Below are 19,706 nucleotides of genomic sequence, written 5' to 3'. Positions count from 1 at the left end.
ATATATATATATATATATATATATTTGTTTTCTGAGGTTTTCGCGGGTGTTTGTATGTAGGTCTTTAGTTATTCGGGTTTTCTCCCGCGTAGAATTAAAAGTACCTTGGCGACGTTTCGACGAAGTCACATTCGTCATCTTCAGGCTGGTGTCTTCAGCTTTGTGCTTCTAAGAGTGGTGTGTGATCGCAGCTGTTTCTTCCTTTTATATATATATATTAAAAAAAGAAGAGGAAAGGTCTGACTATATTATCTCGCCACACCTGTCTGGATACAGATGGGACTCAGGTAACTCAAATAACTCTTCTAGAAGTCCCACTGCTTTCTTCCCCAAAAATGTCACTGGGCCTTTGGCATATGAAGAATAGCTCTTTATCCATTGAAGCTTTCCTCTTCTGTTCAGATTCCTTTCATGAGATAGTCCTGTATAGGTTTACGGGCTGGCTGCCTGATTTGTTAGACTTCGGGCTATTTATGTGAATTGGGGGGGGGGGGAAACCCAGTCTTTTCCAAATAAAAACTTGTTTAGGTTTTACCACCTGGTCCCTTTGCTCTCAGCTCAATAAAAGAGGAAAGGCAGATCACTTTTACCCCGTTCCTTCTTTAGTACAGAATGACTGTAGAACATTTTTTGAAGATGAAAAAGCCTTTTTTAAAAAAAAAACACAAGTTATTCTAATTTTCTTTAGATTTCCTCCTTTCTGCGCTGTTTGGCTGACCCTATTGGTTGAGCTTGTCATGCATGTTGTATAATCAGCTCCTTGGAAATGGTTTTGCATTAATACGCCTATTTGCAAAATATTTTAATTAGCCCAAGGAAAGCCACAATTACCAGAGTTTCCTTTTCAGCCCGTATTTCCATATGTCAGTGAGCCCACCACACTCAGAAGGGTAGGAGGAGTTGCAAAGCTTTTCCTCTATGTAACACAATCTTTTTATTCCAGCCCCCATCCTCAAGGTAATTGAAGCAAAGGAGAACAGAAAACTATAGTCCAAAGAATAGAAGTACATTTGAATGCAGGTCACGGCAAATATTTACAGCAATGAGCTTGGGAAATTTCTAGAGGAAACCTTATCAGTGACATTGAGGAGGAGGAGGAGGGATGCAAAGCATTTTCTGTGGCCAGTGCACTTGTTTTACCCTGATCTTTATCACCCGTCCTGATATACTCCACTTCTGTATTGTCTGGTTTAATTCAGTTGCTAGGATCAGGATTATCCTGCCTGGCTGCTTTGGTGGTCCATGAAAACCAAACTTTAAAGCTACATTCCTGAAAAAAAACATATGCCTATCCCCCCCAAGCAAATCTAGACAGCATACTAAAAAGCAGAGACATCACCCTGCCTACAAAAGTGCGTATAGTCAAGGCCATGGTTTTCCCAGTTGCAATGTATGGCTGTGAAAGTTGGACCATAAGAAAGGCTGAGCGACAAAGAATGGAGGCCTTTGAACTATGGTGCTGGAGAAGACTCCTGCGAGTCCCCTGGACTGCAAGGCGATCAAACCGGTCAGTCCTAGAGGAGATCAACCCTGACTGCTCTTTAGAAGGCCAGATCCTGAAGTTGAAACTCAAATACTTTGGCCACCTAATGAGAAGGAAGGACTCACTGGAGAAGGGCCTAATGCTGGGAAAGATTGAGGGCAATAGAAGAAGGGGACGACAGAGAATGAGGTGGCTGGATGGAGTCACTGAAGCAGTAGGCATGAACTTAAATGAACTCCAGAAGATGGACAGGAAGACCTGGAGGAATGTTGTCCATGGGGTCGTGATGGGTTGGACACGACTTCACAATTAACAACAACACAGAGACTTGAGCTACAGGAGCCTCAGAGACCTCTCTGTTCATTATGGAGAAGTATTCCGTAGCCCACGTCATTCCAGACATTGCCTGTCTCCAAAATAAAAACTGTTCAGATATGCTCTTATCCCTTCACCTTATTCTGGTGATTATAAATGTAAGAATTGCTTTCGTGGTTGAATGGGGCCAAGAGACAGAGTGTGTGGAAAACCTGGTATCAGTAAGAATCTTGCTGCCTGAGACTGCACTTATGACCTTGTTCATCCTCAACATTTAGCAGTAGGATATACAAAGGCAGAATATGATATTCATGATTTTCCTTTTTTTTTTTTTATAGCATGCAACAACAGGTAATGCTGTCCCTTTCATTATCCCCTGTCATTGAAACACAGTTCTATCATTCTCTTGTTTGCTCTGGCTGGACCCTCATGTAGGTCTATGTGTTGCCAACCCTCTCTGCCTGGAATGTTTTCCTTGAAATATCAAAGAAAATACTGCAGAGAGTTTGAGATAATAACTATGGGCATAAGTGGCTTTGGAAAACTTGGACAGCTTGCTGAAGCTAAAGCGTCTTTGGGATAGCTGTTAGTCATAATTACCAAAAATAAGATTCTTGAGGCAGAAATAAAGAAGCAGCTCTCCCCCCCCCCCCAGTCCCTTGCAAACAGATATGCTCCTTGCAAATGATGGGGCTGGAAATAGAAAGAGCTGGAAGGCTCTCCCCCTGCCCATCTGTTATTTTATTTTTGTAATTTTCTCTTTTGCATTTTATCAGTAAAAGTTTTTTTTTTCTGTGCATGTTGATAATGTTGGTGACACTGGAAGAGTCTTTAAGATCACTGTAGTGTCAGAAGAATCCAGCTGCTCAAGTTGCCTGTTTATTTTTACTTACATGCCATTGCCATTTTAATCCCCATTTGCCCAAAGGGCTTGCAGGAATTAGGGTTGTCAAGTGATTATAAAGCTGCAGCAACTCAAAAGGGAAAAAAAAAACAACAACTGCTCAAGCAGCCATCCTGAACAGACCTGCCAAGAAGATACCATCATTAAATAGACCCCATCAACTGGATTCTACTCTAATGCTTTTGCTTTGCTAATTAGTTTAATTATTCTGAAATTCTAGGAGCTATAGTATTTATGTTTTCTTTTAGATCTGGGGAAAAAAATAGGGAAACCTGCTCAGTTAGGTGACGACTTTTACACTTTAAAACATGATATTTCAACGGTGGAATAACAAACTGCCTATGTAGGATTGGGGCCGTTAATGCTTTTTTGTTTTCTCTTCCATTCAGTTGTATCTAATTCTAGGAGACTGCCTGAACAAGTCCCTGCAGTTTTCTTGGCAAGCTTTTTCAGAATTGGTTTGCCCTTGCCTCCTTCTTAGAGTTGAGATAAAGTGAATGGCTCAAGGTCACTCAGCTCCAGCTTCATGCCCAAAGTAGGACCAGAACTCACTATCTTCCTGATGTTTTAACCACAACACCAAACTGGCTCTCCGTGTTAATGTCTGTATGCATATCTAAATTCTGAAGGTATTTTCTGTTTCAAAATGAGCGGCATGATGGCCTAGTGGTGAAGACTCTCGCCTCCTACTTGAAGGTTGAGAGTTGAATCCTAGTTAGTGGCAGATGTTTCTCTCCTAGGGCACAAAGAAAAAATATCTGCTGCGAACACCGCATGACGTCAGGAATGGCATCCAGCCAGTAAATGCTCAGTACTCTCCTGTCACCCTGATTCTACCCCAAATTAAGGGATTACAGATTCATAAAAAGGGAGTATTTTCTTTCTTTTTTTTAATGTTAGTAGCCAGGAAAATTCTCTTGGTTAAAGCACCAAGCTAGAAACCGGGAGACCGTGAGTTCAAGTCCCACCTTAGCCATGAAAGCCATCTGGGTGACTTTGGGCCAGTCACTTTCTCTCTGCCCAACTCACCTCACAGGGTTGTTGTGGTGGGGAAAATAGAAGAAGGAAGGTGTGTTGGATATGTTCTCTGCCTTGAGTTATTTGTAAAACTAATAAAGATGGGATAAAAATAAATAAATATAAAATACAAACGTTGGGTATGAAGAATAGCAGGTAAAATATAGTGCAATAATTATATACAAGGAAATTCAGAGGATTTTTACAAAACCTTCCAGTATAAATAATGATGATTGATATCTCTGGGCAAAGCTTCACCCAATCTATGTGCTCCAGATATATAGTGATTGTATTACCAGTTGATCTGGAGGGAGTTGTGTTGAGTAAGTGCTTTTTGCTCTTGAGACGATGAAGAAGATCCTAAGATATTACAAAACTGTATGTGCAATCATTACAATTCTGTATTATGAAGGAAACTGGCTGAAAAATAACTGGTTAATTTTTATGCATTACAAAATCTGCATTCAGAAAGGTTGTTTTTTTTCCCCCAGTAAAGACTGTATGATTGTCCTTTTTAATCAAGAAGGCATTCATCACTTTTCATAACCCATGGGACCAGTTGCAATTTGGCTGATTTAATCAGCCAAAAGGGGAGAAGTGGCCCTCACATCTCCACAAATCCTATCCGGATCTTGAACTAAAGTATCTGAAAAGATGCCACATGAATAGGATGTGTGGTTACTTTCTTGTGATCTTCCCTCATATTGGTATCCAAATTGGGCCAAATCCAATCAATCCTTCCTGCAAGGAATGCTGAAAATTGCTCACAGCAAGTTCATTGTATTCTTTGTAAGATTTCTTCAGGCATGCTAAATAGCTGACCAATTTACATTTTTCAAAAGCTGTTCACAAAAATCCAGCATATTCGGTAAAACATGCTAAATCTTTGAATTAGTTTTCAGAGAGTATTTAAAATGGTGTAGTGGATAGGACTGAATTAGTTTTAGAGAGTCAAGTTCAAGACCATCTTCAGACATAGAAACGCAATGGATTACTTTAGATAGGTCACTTTCCCTCAAACCAATCCATCTTGTAGAGCTGGTACTATAGAAAAATTGCAGGATGAAGTATTTGCAAACCAGTAGGAGAATAAATTATATATAGCGATCTAACAGATAAAAATGATCCTTGCTTATATTTCCTACCCATAAATGTCAGTTCCTTTTGTTGATGCCCAGTTGTTTTACATTCAGATTCCTGAATGGCTCCATTATCATGTGAAAGAAAAGAAATGCATTGGCTGCTGTGTATGGGAGAGAGGGCATCATAATTGGTTCAGTTGCATACTTCATTTAGAAACTGGAAGGGCCCTCTCCGTTGTGGAGTTTTCCACAAAGTAGGCCATGAAAAAGTGGGGTACTTGGGGAGTAAGCAAGGTGAATAGAATGTCAGGCAAACACAATGCCTTTATTTAAAAACTCTGGATCTACCACCTCTGCCTCTGGAGGAAAAATGCCAGCCATCTGATGTGTGGGGGCTTTTCGCTGGCAGCAGGAAAGCGAAGGGAGGTGGGAACAAAATAAATGTCAGTTTTTTTTTTCATTTTCTGGGAATGCCACTTTATAAATGGAGGCATCTCTGGTGGAAGGAAAGCAAGGATACAGAACCAGTGCCCAACGCTGATGGGAAAGGGGGATTTTGTCTGCTGGTTTTGTGGAAGTGATCAGTTGGAGAGGGGAATATTTGCAGCCACTGTTTTGAGGAAAACTGAAGTGAAGAATGGGGCTAGTCCCAAGCTGGTACTCACAAAGAACACAGTATAGGAGGCAAAGCAAAAGAAACTGGAAAGAACGAAGAGACTGAAGGGATGGGTCAGGTGCTGTTCTGTGCACAGCAAGGTGAGTCTGGCAGGCTTGGGAGAAGGGCCAATTACAGATAAAAGCCAGAAAGCCATGCCCTTATCCATTGGATCACCAGGTTTGCTGTTGTCATTACCATTAGTTCTTCTAACTATTGGGATGGCCACTATAATTTCAGAATGACCACAGAACTGTTCCTGAGAAAGCAAGGAAATATCTAAATATATGCCACCAGAGAAGCAGAAGGGAAAGTGTGCATTGAGTATACTTCTTTATCTAGTAACAGATTATTTAATTATCTGTCTGTTCCTTTCAAAGAAACATTAATGCATTCATTCTAAACTATGGTTAGAGACAACATAAAGGAGTTTGCCACTAAATTAATTTTCTGGTAATATTCTGACTTGGAGCTGAGCACAATATCTGTGACCAAGATGCTTCCTTATAAAGTTTTCACAGAGTTGCAGATTCCCGTGAAAAACATTGTTAAATGTTTCTCTAAATTTGCATTCAAACATACAGATTCCATAATTTCTCAATATACTAAATTGACACATTTTCCCCTTCTCTTTTTCTAGAACTCTTGGGATCAACTAAACGGCTGAATGTGAACTACCAGGATGTGGATGGGTATGTAATTAAACAAAGACAAAAGTGTTTATGATTTAAATGGAATTTTATTATTTGGTGTGGTTTTTTTTTTAAAAAAATTATATGGCTGCCTAATTTGAAGATTAGACCATAAATTAAAAAAAGGCAAAATGAGTTACTTCAATTAAAATATAAAAATTTGATTATAATAGGCACCCGAGAAATCCCATTCATGTACCTCTCAACCTGGGAAATTCCCATCATCCCATCCCCAAAGTTTGAAAATAACCCAGGTTTTTAATGCTTTTCTAAAGACAACAAAATAAGGTCCAAAGGTATGTCGGGGGATTACTCCAGAGTGCAGTTGCCACAATGGAAAAGCCATGCTTCCTGGGTCCCACCAAATGGCATTGATTCAGGGAGGGGACACAAAATGTGCCCACCAATTGGAGCATGTGGGATGAGCAAATATTATAGGGAAGAGTCAGTCCTGCAAATAACTCAGTTCTTCATTATGAACATATGAAGAATTTGTAGTTATTTCTTTCTCCATGAGTTCTACTCTGATTACAAACTGAAGGATACTACTGTATATGTTTTGTCTCTGGCCTTGCCGTTGACTCCCTGTATGACCTTGTGTCCATCACTTCACATTATGAATGCAAAACACAAATCTGAAATAGAAATCTGTTCTTAAAATACTGCAGGCAGATACTTCATTCAAATTATTAGTAGCAAAACATCCTTGTGTCCTACAAATGGATATAGTTTGTAGCTCCCAAATGGCTGGAAATTCATGGAGAGCAAATGAGAGAAAACCAAATTTGAGTTTGCATTAAGAGAGATTTGGGATCTGCAGCCACAGACCCTTTGAAGAAATATCACTGTGTTTCCCGGAAAAAAAAATCCAGATCAAATCTCAGAGAAGGCTACAGTACAATGGGATTAAAGGCTGAGATCATATCATACATACATAATTCAATGGGTTAACACCATAGCTGTTTAAATGCATGAACATGTAGCTAATGATCCTCAATCATTATCTATTTATATAGCACCAATACAATATTATTTCTCAGTCCTGATTTTAAGTGGAGCAGAACCCTTTTGTAGTTGTCTTACCACCTCCTTTTATTTTTGCAAACCAATTGTTCTAATAGGAAGATTGCATCTAACTCCCACAATTTTCAAATGAATGAGGCAAATATGGCTTTGTGACAGTCTTTTGGCATTCTAGTTAGAAGGAATACCTCAGATTCTGAGCTAGATGCAGTCTAAGATAAATGTCTGTATGAAGAAATGGGATGGAAATTTTTCAGATATTCACTTCCTCAATGAATTGTGGGGACTTGGGACAAATAAAATACAGAACAAATAAACTAGATAGATGATCAACCTAGAAATCAGGTCCAGGCCTGCTACTAGGTAAAAGGAGGAAGCTATGTGAGGCAGCAAGCAAAGGCAAAAAACTTAGACTTCTGTTTTGTTGTTGGGTATGTTGCCAGGAATAGAGCGATGTGCTTGAGCTATTTTTGCCTCATTTGCCAAAATAACTTGACTTTGTTTACTCTACATGTTGATTGGAAGAGTTTGCTGCTTCCTCCAGGGGTTCTCAACCTTGGCAACTTTCAGACTTGTGGACTTCAACTCCCAGAATTCCTCAGCCAGCTTTGCTGGCTGAGGAATTCTAGGAGTTGAAGTCCACAAGTCTTAAAGTTGCCAAGGTTGAGAACCCCTGTCTTAGGCAGAAAAATGTCTTGAGATGGGCTTGCTAGAGATCGAATGCTGACAAAGAGACGAGGCGAACAATTCTGAGGAACAGTCATAAAATGTCCCAGACTGGACTGTAGGAGATATTTAAATTGGAATGTACTAGTGTTGCAATCTTATCCACTAAAGATTAATAGTAGTAGTGATAGCGGTCTTTTTCATAAGCATCTTGCCTTACAAAGTAATAAAATATGGCATCAAGCAATCAATATATCTCAACAATCCTGTCAACGCTGCAAATACTGTATATTCTTGCTTTGACAATGTGCAGAACTGTCTGGTATTTTTATAGTTAAACCAGGCAACAGGGAAAAAGGGAGGAGAATAAGGATAGCCCGGGAAAAAGAAACCGGAAGTAAATCACATCTTCCAAGTTGATTGGAAGATGTGAACCATGACCCCAAAATAAGGGGGGGGGGGGAATGCTTAGAATGTATATGCCTAACGGAAGAGAAGCCAGACCTAAGCATTTCCACCATGCTGTTCTGACGTCTCTGTAACCTTAATAAATGCTTTTAGGAAAAAATATGCCTGAAAGTCCTTTTAAGTGTTTCGTTAATCAGACACATGACATCATGCTTAGGTCTGGCTTCTCTTCCGTTACGCATATACATTCTAAGCATTTCCCCCCCCCTTATTTTGGGGTCATGGTTCACATCTTCCAATCAACTTGGAAGATGTGATTTACTTCCGGTTTCTTTTTCCCGGGCTATCCTTATTCTCCTCCCTTTTTCCCTGTTGCCTGGTTTAACTATAAAAATACCAGACAGTTCTGCAGATTACCCCCCAAAGTTTGAATTCACTAAAGCTGGCTTAAATTTTAAGTTTAAATAAAGGATCCTAGAGCCTATGGGGCAAAGCAAGAGATCTTATAGAGCCCAGGAGCAATTCAGAATAATTTCTTTCGACATGCTTTTTGGTCAGTTGTTCACAAACATGATGAGTTGAAAGTCGGTTCATGGGTGCATCTCTTCCAACATTTTTTTCAGAAAAAAGGGATCTGTAGATACCCCTGGGAGGGGGGAGAAATTTTAGTTCTGGGCAAAGAACTTAAACTATCAACAAGGGTATTATTACTTCTTGATACTTTTATTCTTTGTATGCCAAACACAAACGTACAGAGTGATGGAAATGGTAATGTTGCAGTTCACATGAGAAGAATCATTCATACACACCCATATCAAATATACATAAATACATAATAAATTTATGTTTGGAAATAAAATTTTTATGTAACTTTTATAAATTACTTTACCACTAGGAATTTGCCAGGACTTCACTTTTATAAGATGAAAGAAACCTTCTAGAAATTCACACATTTTGAAACTTATGAATTTTAAAACTCATAATGCTTCTGTGTTTGGTAAAGTTTACATTTGTATCAATTTATAATGTATTTAATGTATTTATTAGTGCAGAGTTTAATCTAACTATTTAACAAAATCTTAATAGCTAGTATTTTTTTAATCATTCTAAAAATGAATTCCTTGTTGATCTGTTGTATCTTACACCATTGATTACACCCATTCCCTTATCAACAGCAGCTGTTCTCTAGTGTTTCCTTGCTTTCTGTAGACTAAATGTTGTATTATATTGCATTCCAAGAATTGAAAACAAATAAATTAAAAGCTGTGAGAGTTAAAGCCATGTGTTCCAGCTATTACCATGATGTATGGTTTTAGTGGTTAAGAGATATAGATAGCTACATGTCAAGAGGTTGTTGATTATATCTCACTTTGTCAGTTTCTCATTAGGTGGACTTAGCCAAATCACTTGCTTCAGGTTCACTGATGCCAATTCTAATATGGGGAAAGATCTGGACACAAGCAAGCCTGGATAACGTTAAAGATTCTAGTGGGTCATTGTTCATGGTTCAGGCAATTTTCTCAGCATTGTCCCACAGCTCTTCTCCAAGATACATCATGGGATCTAGCAGTGATGAGATGGGCATCTCTGCATTCGTGCTATCACTGCTCCGTTTGTCAAATAATATCAGTGTTGTGAGGTGAATCTCCAGTCTCAATTGTGTCTCGATTTAGGGCAGAATGAATATTTCAGAGTTGCTTGATGGGCTGTAGGAAAGCTTAGTTTCAGATTGAGGGGCCAGAAAGTGAAACCTTTTATTGGTTGTTTCAGTAACACTGAGAATTTCAGCAGGAGTGGCAGGCTGCCAGTAACCTCCCTGGGACTCACAGGTTACCAACTCCTGCTAGGCAATGCCAATACAGCTCTAGGTGGCTATTCTTCCTAACTCCTTGGGCCTGCCCCTTGGAATGGGCAAAGGGCTCTTTCAGATGCTCTGGCCACTCTTCCTGGCCGTGAGAGCTCTCCTTCCCATTGAGAGGTTACCGTGGGGATAATTGGAGCCTCCAGGCCTGCAGCAGAAGCCCAGCAGGAGCTGACTGCTTGCTGGCTGCCTCTAGCTAAGAAAGGACCTCCCTGATGGAGAGTATCATTGTGCACAGGGGGACTGGTGGTGTTGGTATTCCTTGTGTAAATGGCTGCTATTAAATTCTCTCAGACAGGAAACCCGAAAGACACAACTGCTTCCAATCTGCGACGGATGCCCATCAGTATTGAACAGTGTCAGAGGGCTGAGCCAGGCTGCCACTGAAGTTGCCCTCCACACTTTTCACTCCTGCTGGGGATAACAGTGCTGCGATCCGGGGCCGCATTGCTGCAGCGGTTGGGTTCCCGTGGGTCCCGAGCAACCCTCCATCCTTTCCAATGAATGAAATCGGCATTAAGCAATGGGAAGGCGGGAGCCAGCGGGGGAGGAGGGGTCTGGATAAACAAGCCTCTTTCACAAACCCCAAACACAAGAACTATTCATCCTCAGTGGCCTCACACACTCTGGCAATAGGAAAATGGTGCTGGGAAAGAGACGGCCATAAGCAGGACAAATCCAGGGAGGTAAGGGGAGGGAGGGGTGATGCTCCCCCTACTGAGACACAGCTGGTCACTTGTCCCAAGGCCAACATTAGCTTTTTCTGTCTGACCTTTTGGGTGCTATTCTGAACACACACACACGCACACACACACACACACACACCAGTATAAGAAGTAACTCATTAGACGGCTTAATCTTCCTACAAGTCTGCTTGTACACTTTTTTTTTAACTAGAGAAATGAAAAAAAAAAATCCACTCCCACCCCCCATATTTTGATGAGCAAAAGATCCCTTGTGTCTTTATGAGCTGCAAGGCTCACTTGAGGCAGGCATCTTAGGTCCTTTTCAGATGGGACAATGGTTAAAAATATAACACTTGCTGAACATCCTCTTGCATGCTAGTTACTGAATCTTAAAAGCACCCTAAATCAGAATATATGACTTGGGGGAAGAGGGCTATAAGCATGCTGGGTACCACAGTTTAAAACTAGTTGGGGCCAGGGCAAACAGGTGGATGACATCAATATAACTGGATTCAGAATGAATGAAAATTACACGGAAGGAATTAGATCCGATGAAATGGTTACTCCCCATTTATTTAACATTTCTCCTCCTCTTCCACTTAAACCTTTTGAAGAGTCCACTTCTAAGACTATATACGGCTCAGATTATAGCTTTTATTTTAGCCAGTTGGTGCTATGTTATGTCCTTCCATCTCTTCCTAAGGCAAGCAGTGTACCAACATGCAGACACCAAGTCACAACATAGCAGCTTGCTCAAAGTCCTCTATTTATTAGAGCCAAGAGGGGATTGTTTGTATCCTGCAGAACCATGGCAGCAGACTTTCCCATGTGCAAGAGTGTATATATAACAAGGTCTTCAAAGGAAAATGAAAAAGTTTGTGGAACATTAACAGGACAATGCCAGAAAAAGAAATGTGTCATTAAGCATTCTGGGCTTGTTTGGTCAATGCTGAAAAGGCGTAAATGGCAACACCTCCACAAAGAAAGGAGCTTACCAGAGTCTCTTACTGTCTGTGATTTTAGAATCTATTTGCCAGGACACTGTAATGCCAATATTTCAACCTTTCCCAAATTAGTACGTTCCAGAAATACTGAAGTATACTATGAAATACCATTTTCCAGCCATCATAGCAACTACATTTGTTGAAAGTTATGGTCAACCACATCTGGAATACATCATATTGGGAAAATGCTTCCTTTTCTCCTCAAAAATTAATAGTGGTCCCATAAAGCCCCCTGTTTCTCATAACAATTCTGTAAAATAGATTAATCTAAAAAATAGTGGCCAGCCTAAGGGTAGCTAGATAGCTTCAAAGCTGAATAAGAGTTTGAACTTGGTTCTTGTCCAGTTTTTATACTGTACTGTCCAGTTCTGACTTTCAAACCTTCTATATTGCTTCCCTATCTATATGGATGACTAGAGTCACCATTAAAGCACAGTATCACCACTAACAGAATGTGCAGAGATGAATCATGCCAGGGTGGATCGTGTGCCTAAAGGGAGTTAAATTTTTGTGGTATCAGTCTTAGTAGCCTTAAGTTCTCAACATATCTCCTAACAGGGAGCATGTCTGAGCCAGGCCAGTTCACGTTATATGTTCAGGAAAGACCGAGGCTTGCCCCATCAAGGATCCTTTTCTTTTTTTCTTTACTTGGTTTCAGGTTTTCAGCTTTGCACCATGCAGCCTTGGTTGGAAGCCTGGAACTTATCTCCCTGTTGCTGGAGGCACAGGCCGTTGTGGATATTAAGGACACAAACGGTAAGACATTTGCCTATTCTGGCTTCTCCCCATGTGTGATCAAGAAGGAGAAAGATCTTCTCAGATGTTCTCTGTAGCAACTGCCACTGATGTGGGGAATTGCACTTGTCTCACTAATTAAAATTGTCGTTTGCGAAGAATGTGATAGACAACATTGCTTCTAGGGATGTAATATTTTGAGTAATATTTTGGAACGAGAACAGAGGGCTGCCATACTCCCATATTTTGCCCCAGTAGAGATTGCCTGCTTGCTGAACCAGCCCTAATCCATGGTTCAGATCCAAAAATTTAGCACAGGCAGTCCATGACTTAACAACCATTCATTTAGCAACCATTCAAAGGTATAACAGTGTTAAAAAAAAGGGACCCGTTCTCACACTTATGACTGTTGCAGCATCCCACAGTCACGTGGTCAAAATTTGCATGCTTGGCAACTGTATTTACAATAGTGGCAGTGTCCCAGGGTCACATGATCACCATTTGCAACCTTCCAAGCTGGTTTCCAACAAGCAAGTCAGTGGGGAGAGTTGGATTCGATTAACAACTGTGTGATTCACTTAACAGCTACAGTGATTTGCTTAACATCTGTGGCAAAAACAGTCATAAAATTGGGCACAACTCACTTAACTGCCTTGCTTAGCAACAGAAATTCTCGTTCCAATTATGCTTGTAAGTCAAAGATTACCTGTATGGGGTTTTCTTTTCTTTTCTTTTTTAAGAAAACTGTTTAATTTCTTTATATCTACATTCCCCAGGTGGGCCTCTACAATCTCCACATTGGGTGGCTTATCTCTGTCTTTTCCTTTCTGATATTTGTCTTTGTACAGGAATGCGCCCTTTACACTATGCTGCCTGGCAAGGGAAAGTGGAGCCCGTGCGCCTCCTGCTACGGGCGTCTGCCTCAGTCAATATGGCATCATTGGATGGACAGGTCCCACTGCACCTGTCTGCCCAGTATGGCCACTATGAAGTGGTAAGTGGGGAGTTATGATGGAAGATACAAGAGATAAAAAAAGAGGTTCTCGTAACTCTGTGTGATAAGTCAAGCCTTCATTCTAAAGTTATGTATGGAGAAGCAAATTTGCTAATGTACTTCTGTAAAGACAAACAACACATCATTTCTTAGGCATCTTGTACAATAGTATACTGAAATAAAATGTTAATTGTGTATAATCAACTGGTTCCCTGAGTAAATGAAAACTAGAATACAATTCAATCACTCCATTTCCCCTAAAACAGTGGTGGCGAACCTATGGCACGCGTGCCAGAGGCGGCACTCAGAGCCCTTTCTGTGGGCAAGCGAGCCATGCCCTGGAGATGGCAACCATCCCTCTTCAACCAGCTGTCCACTAACTCGCCGAGGTCCCACGTGGCTGGATGCATCCCAGCATGGCTGGTTTCTCTCCCCTCCGTCCCATCCCTCCTCCCTTTGCATGCTCTCCTTTTCCTGGGCACGACCCACTGCATCGCCTGCTCAGCTGTCGGCTATCCATCCAGCTCAGAGGAGGCTTCTCTGAACTGCTGGTGATGGGCTGCGGAGCCCCAGTCCGCTGGTTGAGGGGTCGGCAGGCTGTGGCTGCTGACGGACACTGTCGGCCCCCATGCACTCGCTGGCCTCTGTGTGTGGGGGCCGATGGTGTCTGGCAGCAGCTGCCTCGGCCCCTGCCTCTCCTTGTCCTCTCCTTGCCCTGCCCTACCTCACCTTGTCTCACCTCACCCCGCAGGACAAGCCTCCTGCCCACCGCCCCACCTGCCAGAGCCCCCCCCGGATCTCACCCAACCCTGCCCATCCCCCACAGGCGTCCCTCCCCACGAGCAACATCGAGATGATCACGCCCACCTTGGCCACACCCACCCAGTTTGCCACACCCACCTGGCATCCAGCGATAAATAAGTGGGTTTTGGGTTGCAGTTTGGGCACTCGGTCTCTAAAAGTTTCGCCATCACTGCCCTAAAACATATACTACAGATGAAGAATATATTCTTGTGTGTGTGTGTGTGTGTGTATGTGTATGTGTGTATGTATACATATATTTATACACACACACACGTACATACACACTTCATCTTGTAGTACTGTATATGTTCAAACCTCACTGATGAAGAAATGTTAAGTTTGTCTTTTCAAAAAAATCCCTAAGGTCCTGTCCTCTTAACCTCATATTTCTTATATGTTCATATGAACCCCACCCCTCAAGTGAAAATTGCACAGCAAAACTATTATAGGGCTTTGCTATAAGCACGGGTGGCGTGCCTAGTAGAATTAAAGTAAGCTGCAATCAGTGCCAAGATAGCATTTATACAGATTTTGTCAGGAAACAAAAAGGAAGAAAGATGACAAAAATATTTGGTCTCATAGGCAGCATAGTTTGCAGGGCAATGCATTCTAGAAATAAACTCAGCGGAGTTGTATATATTTTGCTCTGGTGAAAAAATGTTATACATGCCATCACTATCATCCAAAAAAATCCCCAATGTTGGTTATTTATAACATGAAAGCTTTTCTAGGAATAGCTCCAAAGTTCTGTCATATTTTTCTTCGTTTTCAAGCTCTCATCAGGTCTTGCATTGCACACAAATGAGGACAAGCATTTTATTTACAATTTTTAAAAGATAGAATCTGAGATTATTTGCATACCAAGCATTATAGTTAGAACTCTTCTGAGCTGATGGATTTAGAAAACCCATCGTTTCTCCCGATCCAGTGGGAAAACTTTCCAGTAATTTTCACTGTCTGAATCAAACTCAGCTTCAAATGTGTTGAGAGGGTGAGAATGCAAATAAAAGCCCCCAAGAGGATGTTTACTTTCCATCAGATTGATTTAGAGAAGAACTTTAAAATGGCTAGAAAAGACTGGAGAACTTTCTGAGTTTCTTGGTCTGAGATTTAACTAGGAGGAGCTGGAGAAGCAAATTACAGGCCCATTATGATCCATATATAGCTGTGTTTTATTGTCAGTTCCAAATAAGGCTTTTCCTGTATAAAGGCTTTGAGTATGCGTCACAGAGAAATGAGTTTTGTATCACCGGGAATGTGCTGCCACTTTCTCCAGATTCACTGACTTCCTTTCATGTTCTTACATGTTTGCCTGCAGTCAGAGATGTTGCTTCAGCACCAATCCAACCCGTGTCTTATAAATAAGGCTAAGAAAACCCCCTTGGACTTGGCTTGTGAGTTTGGGAGGCTGAAGGTAAGCAGAATCACCCATAGCACCTTGTATTACAAAACAAACAAGTCAGAGAAAAGATAACCCCGTCTGTCTAGTTCATATCCACTGTCTTTTGAAAAGCATTCTGGTGCACGAAAAGCAGTCAAGCATGCCATATAATTCCATCCTGTTCTGTCTTGTCCTGTCCCATGAAGCTTCTTAAGCTAGCCTTAAATCAACTATCATACATTCTGTTTTCCTCATCGCATTGAGTTTCAACCCTTGCCCTATAGTTTTTTGTGGTAACCAAGTGTATGTCAATAGACTAAAGCAGAGTTTCTCAACACAGTGCTGGGCTGCATTAACAGAGGGATANTTCTCCAAGGCGCCTGAAGGCAGGACGAGAAGCAACGGGTGGAAACTGATCAAGGAGAGAAGCAACCTAGAACTAAGGAGAAACTTCCTGACAGTTAGAACAATTAACCAGTGGAACAACCTGCCTCCAGAAGCGGTGAATGCTCCAACACTGGAAGTTTTTAAGAAGAGACTGGACAGCCATTTGTCTGAAATGGTGTTCTGCCTGAGCAGGGGGTTGGACTCGATGACCTCCAAGGTCCCTTCCAACTTTATTATTATTATTATTCACTTTGGCAACTTTAAGATATATGGACTTCCCAGAATTCTGCTGGCTGTGTCAGCGTATCTTAAAAGTTGCTGAGGTTGAAAAACTCTGGGCAGACAGCAGTTTGGGTCAGGCCTTGCTATAACTCTGGGACATAATACAGCATCCTTCCCCTGGATATCTTTTTCCATTACAGTTCCAAAGCAATCAGAGTTTTCTCTTTACAGTTCCCACACAAAACAATGCCTGGAGCCTAATAATCCTTTCAGGCTATGAAGTCAGAAGCAAGGCCAGCTGGAATAGAAGGCCAAGCATTCCATCCTGACCCAACTGGGAGCTGGCTGTAGATTCCTGGCTCTGTTATTTAGGACAGGTGCAGAAGCCTTTTGGAATTCCTGGGGATGGGAAGCTTCCTCCAAGCTAAAGAAAAGAACAGGAAATATAAATAAACCCTAAGTTGGGGTGGGAACATTAATCTTAGGGATTGCACCAAAGAAACTGAGGGAGTGGCACATTATTTGCATGATTAATCAGGAAGTGTTTTGAGCATCAGCTTTAGTAGCATAAATACACCATAAATAGCATGATGAATCTGACATAAAATAACATGCTCAAGATCTCTGCACATGAACTACAATTTGTGATGGTGTAGGGATTACTTATAGCCAAAGACAGGTCAAAACCAAACTTGAAGTTGAAATTATTTATCATTTAGTAAACTGCTCTAAGCATAACCTTTAGCCTGGCTGTGTTTTCATGATACACTGCCCATGGGTAGCCCAGATTTGCTAATTAACCCAGTTTTCTGGATTTGTAGAACATGTTGAACTATAAATACACTGGGCTCCTCAACACACTGAGACATAAATCAAACTCTAACCAGTGCTAAAACTAATACACTTTACATGAAAATTGCATCCTTGTGGAAGCAATTTTTGGGTAGGAGCATCTTCTATAAGGATTACAGGACCTGTGGTTGAAGGGCTGAAGATGGAGAGGCTGAAGGAAATTGGCAGGTGGAGTCTAGAAAAAGAGAACTGAGTGGCTGATAATAACAGAGTTGGATGACCCAGTTCCTAAAAGGCTGAAGAATTTGGCCTCTTTAAGGACTTGGAAGCAAAGCAGATGTACAACTCTTTCTTTCTCAGGGCTGTAGGAATGGGAGGAATGGCTGCTCCTAAGCATTTGCCTTCCTTGGAGGTCAGAAGGACAGTAGCTATCTCTTTTTTTTTGAATTATGGTCACATTAAAAATAGCCATTAGAAAGGACTTGAGACGATCCATGCTGTGTTGGCTCATCATTTCAGAAGTATTTCCTTATCTAAATAGAAAAAGAGGATGATCACGAGTGGGGCAAAACAGTGGGAGCAAGAGTAATCTTGGAAAGAAAGGATACAATAGAAACACATTTGTAATTGTTGTAAAGACAATGGGAAACCACATTGTTATATCTTATTTTCTTTTTCTTTATTGCCTTTTTTCTTTCATTTCTTTTTTAATTTTTAATTTTTCCTTTTTTCTTTACGTCATTTTTTTTTAAAAATATTGGTTTTACTTGATAAAAAAATGTTTAATAAAAATCAATTTTAAAAAAGAATGAAACCAATATAATAAAAACAAAATTATACAAACGGTGTCATAAGAATGATATAATATGGAAACAATACAAGAAGAACAAAAGAAGGAAAACTGGCAGATCCCCAGAAAGGATCCTCCCATCCAATATTCAGCAAGAGACTCTGGAAAGCCATCAGAGTGGAGAGCCAACCAGATCTCAAAATTGCGAAGGAACTATATTTCAGGGAGATACGAGACTCTGAATGTTCTAGATTAGATGTTCTACATTGCTGAATAGATGGCCTGTCAATGAATTATCATTGGTCAGATAGGCTGCCTATTGTATTTTATCCATTGTATCATTCCCTGTTCATTTTAGGTAGCCCAGTTGCTTCTAAACAGCCATATGTGTGTGGCTCTTCTTGAGGGACAATTCAAAGACACAAGTGACCCCAACTACACTACACCTCTACACCTGGCAGCCAAGAATGGGCACAAGGAGATTATCAGGTAATTTTTTAAGCACTTCCAAGATGGGTAAAGGCAATTGCCTTAATAGATCAGTCTACTGCTGGCCATTATTTAGGGCAGTGATGGCGAACCTTTTAGAGACCAGGTGCCCAAAGTGCAACCCAAAACCCAGTTATGCATCATCGGGTGCCAGGTGGGTGTGGCCCATTGGCTGGGTGTGGCCCATTGGGTGGGCATGGCCCATTGGGTGGGCGTGGCTGCGGTGGTAACGGCAGACTGGGTGGGACTAAAAAGTTCAATCAATCAATTCCAACTTTGCAAGATCTTTTTTTTTCCCGTGAGAAGTTGAAATTGACTGATTGATTGAACCTTTTTTTTTTTTGCACACGGCGGTGGAGGCCTAAAGCGAAAAGGTTTTATAAAACCCAGCTGAAGGCCTAGGACTGGGGTGACAGCGCACGTGCCCACAGAGAGGGCTCTGAATGCCGCCTCTGGCACCCGTGCCATAGGTTCGCCACCACTGATTTAGGGGAAGGGAGGTGGTAGCAAATCATTTTTTAGCAAAATATATCTGCCAATAGAGGGCAGCATTCCTTTCTCCAGTATCCTTATAACAATGATGTATTGTGATGTTGCATTGTTCCAAAGGGCTAATAAAATACTGTAGAGGCTAAAGAGCTGGGAGGACTATCAATGAGTTTCCAATTCCTAAAAACGTATCCTAATGCTTTTCTTTTTGTAGCTCTGCATTCTGGCCAATAAAAGTTATAAATAATTTTGTACTTACAGTTTACACTTACCTTTTCAAATTGTAATGTATTCCTAGTAACCTCAATCTGCGCTGGTTTTGAACTGTGCCAGTTCTCTCTGTCATGTATTTTAGAGGGAACAGCAATTAAGTGTATTTTGGATTTTTCAGTTGTAGCAACTGCTGAGTTACCATCTTTCAAGTCTGAGCCTAATTATGTCATAAATTAAAACATATTACTATATAGGGCATACACATCCATTGTACGTTCTTCTTGTAGTACAAAAAAATTCCTCCAAATTTATTTCTTGAATTCATCTGTGATCCCCCATTTTCATCCAGGCCCCCCAGCTGGTTTAGAGTAAACAGCAAGGTTTTGTTACACTTCCTAGATTGACCTAAAATCAGGCTGACTATTTTTGGTCTGCTCGTGCTCATTGTTTATTTTGCTGTCCACACAGACAACTCCTGAAAGCGGGAATTGAGATCAACAGGCAGACAAAAACAGGCACTGCCTTGCATGAAGCTGCCCTGTATGGCAAGACAGAAGTGGTGCGCCTCCTGCTGCAGGTGAGATCAGGAAGCAGTTTGCACACAACAGTACATC

At 41.1% G+C, this 19,706-nt stretch overlaps 1 protein-coding gene across 1 annotated transcript in view; it reads left to right on the top strand.

The window, feature by feature from the left end:
• Positions 1 to 19,706, top strand: part of CASKIN2 (CASK interacting protein 2) — a 94,830-nt gene that overhangs the window by 49,513 nt on the left and 25,611 nt on the right. Inside the window, exons 2-7 of the mRNA XM_029285207.1 lie at positions 6,097 to 6,148; positions 12,455 to 12,552; positions 13,380 to 13,525; positions 15,648 to 15,743; positions 18,260 to 18,390; positions 19,561 to 19,669. Coding sequence (XP_029141040.1) covers positions 6,097 to 6,148; positions 12,455 to 12,552; positions 13,380 to 13,525; positions 15,648 to 15,743; positions 18,260 to 18,390; positions 19,561 to 19,669 — 632 coding nt within the window. The remainder of the gene's footprint in view (positions 1 to 6,096; positions 6,149 to 12,454; positions 12,553 to 13,379; positions 13,526 to 15,647; positions 15,744 to 18,259; positions 18,391 to 19,560; positions 19,670 to 19,706) is intronic.

Source organism: Protobothrops mucrosquamatus, unplaced genomic scaffold (genome assembly GCF_001527695.2).
Source record: "Protobothrops mucrosquamatus isolate PMUCROS unplaced genomic scaffold, P.Mucros_1.0 scaffold1406, whole genome shotgun sequence".
Taxonomy (NCBI): domain Eukaryota; kingdom Metazoa; phylum Chordata; class Lepidosauria; order Squamata; family Viperidae; genus Protobothrops; species Protobothrops mucrosquamatus.
The sequence above is the reverse complement of the archived record's forward strand: the minus strand, read 5'-3'. Positions and strand labels throughout refer to the sequence as shown.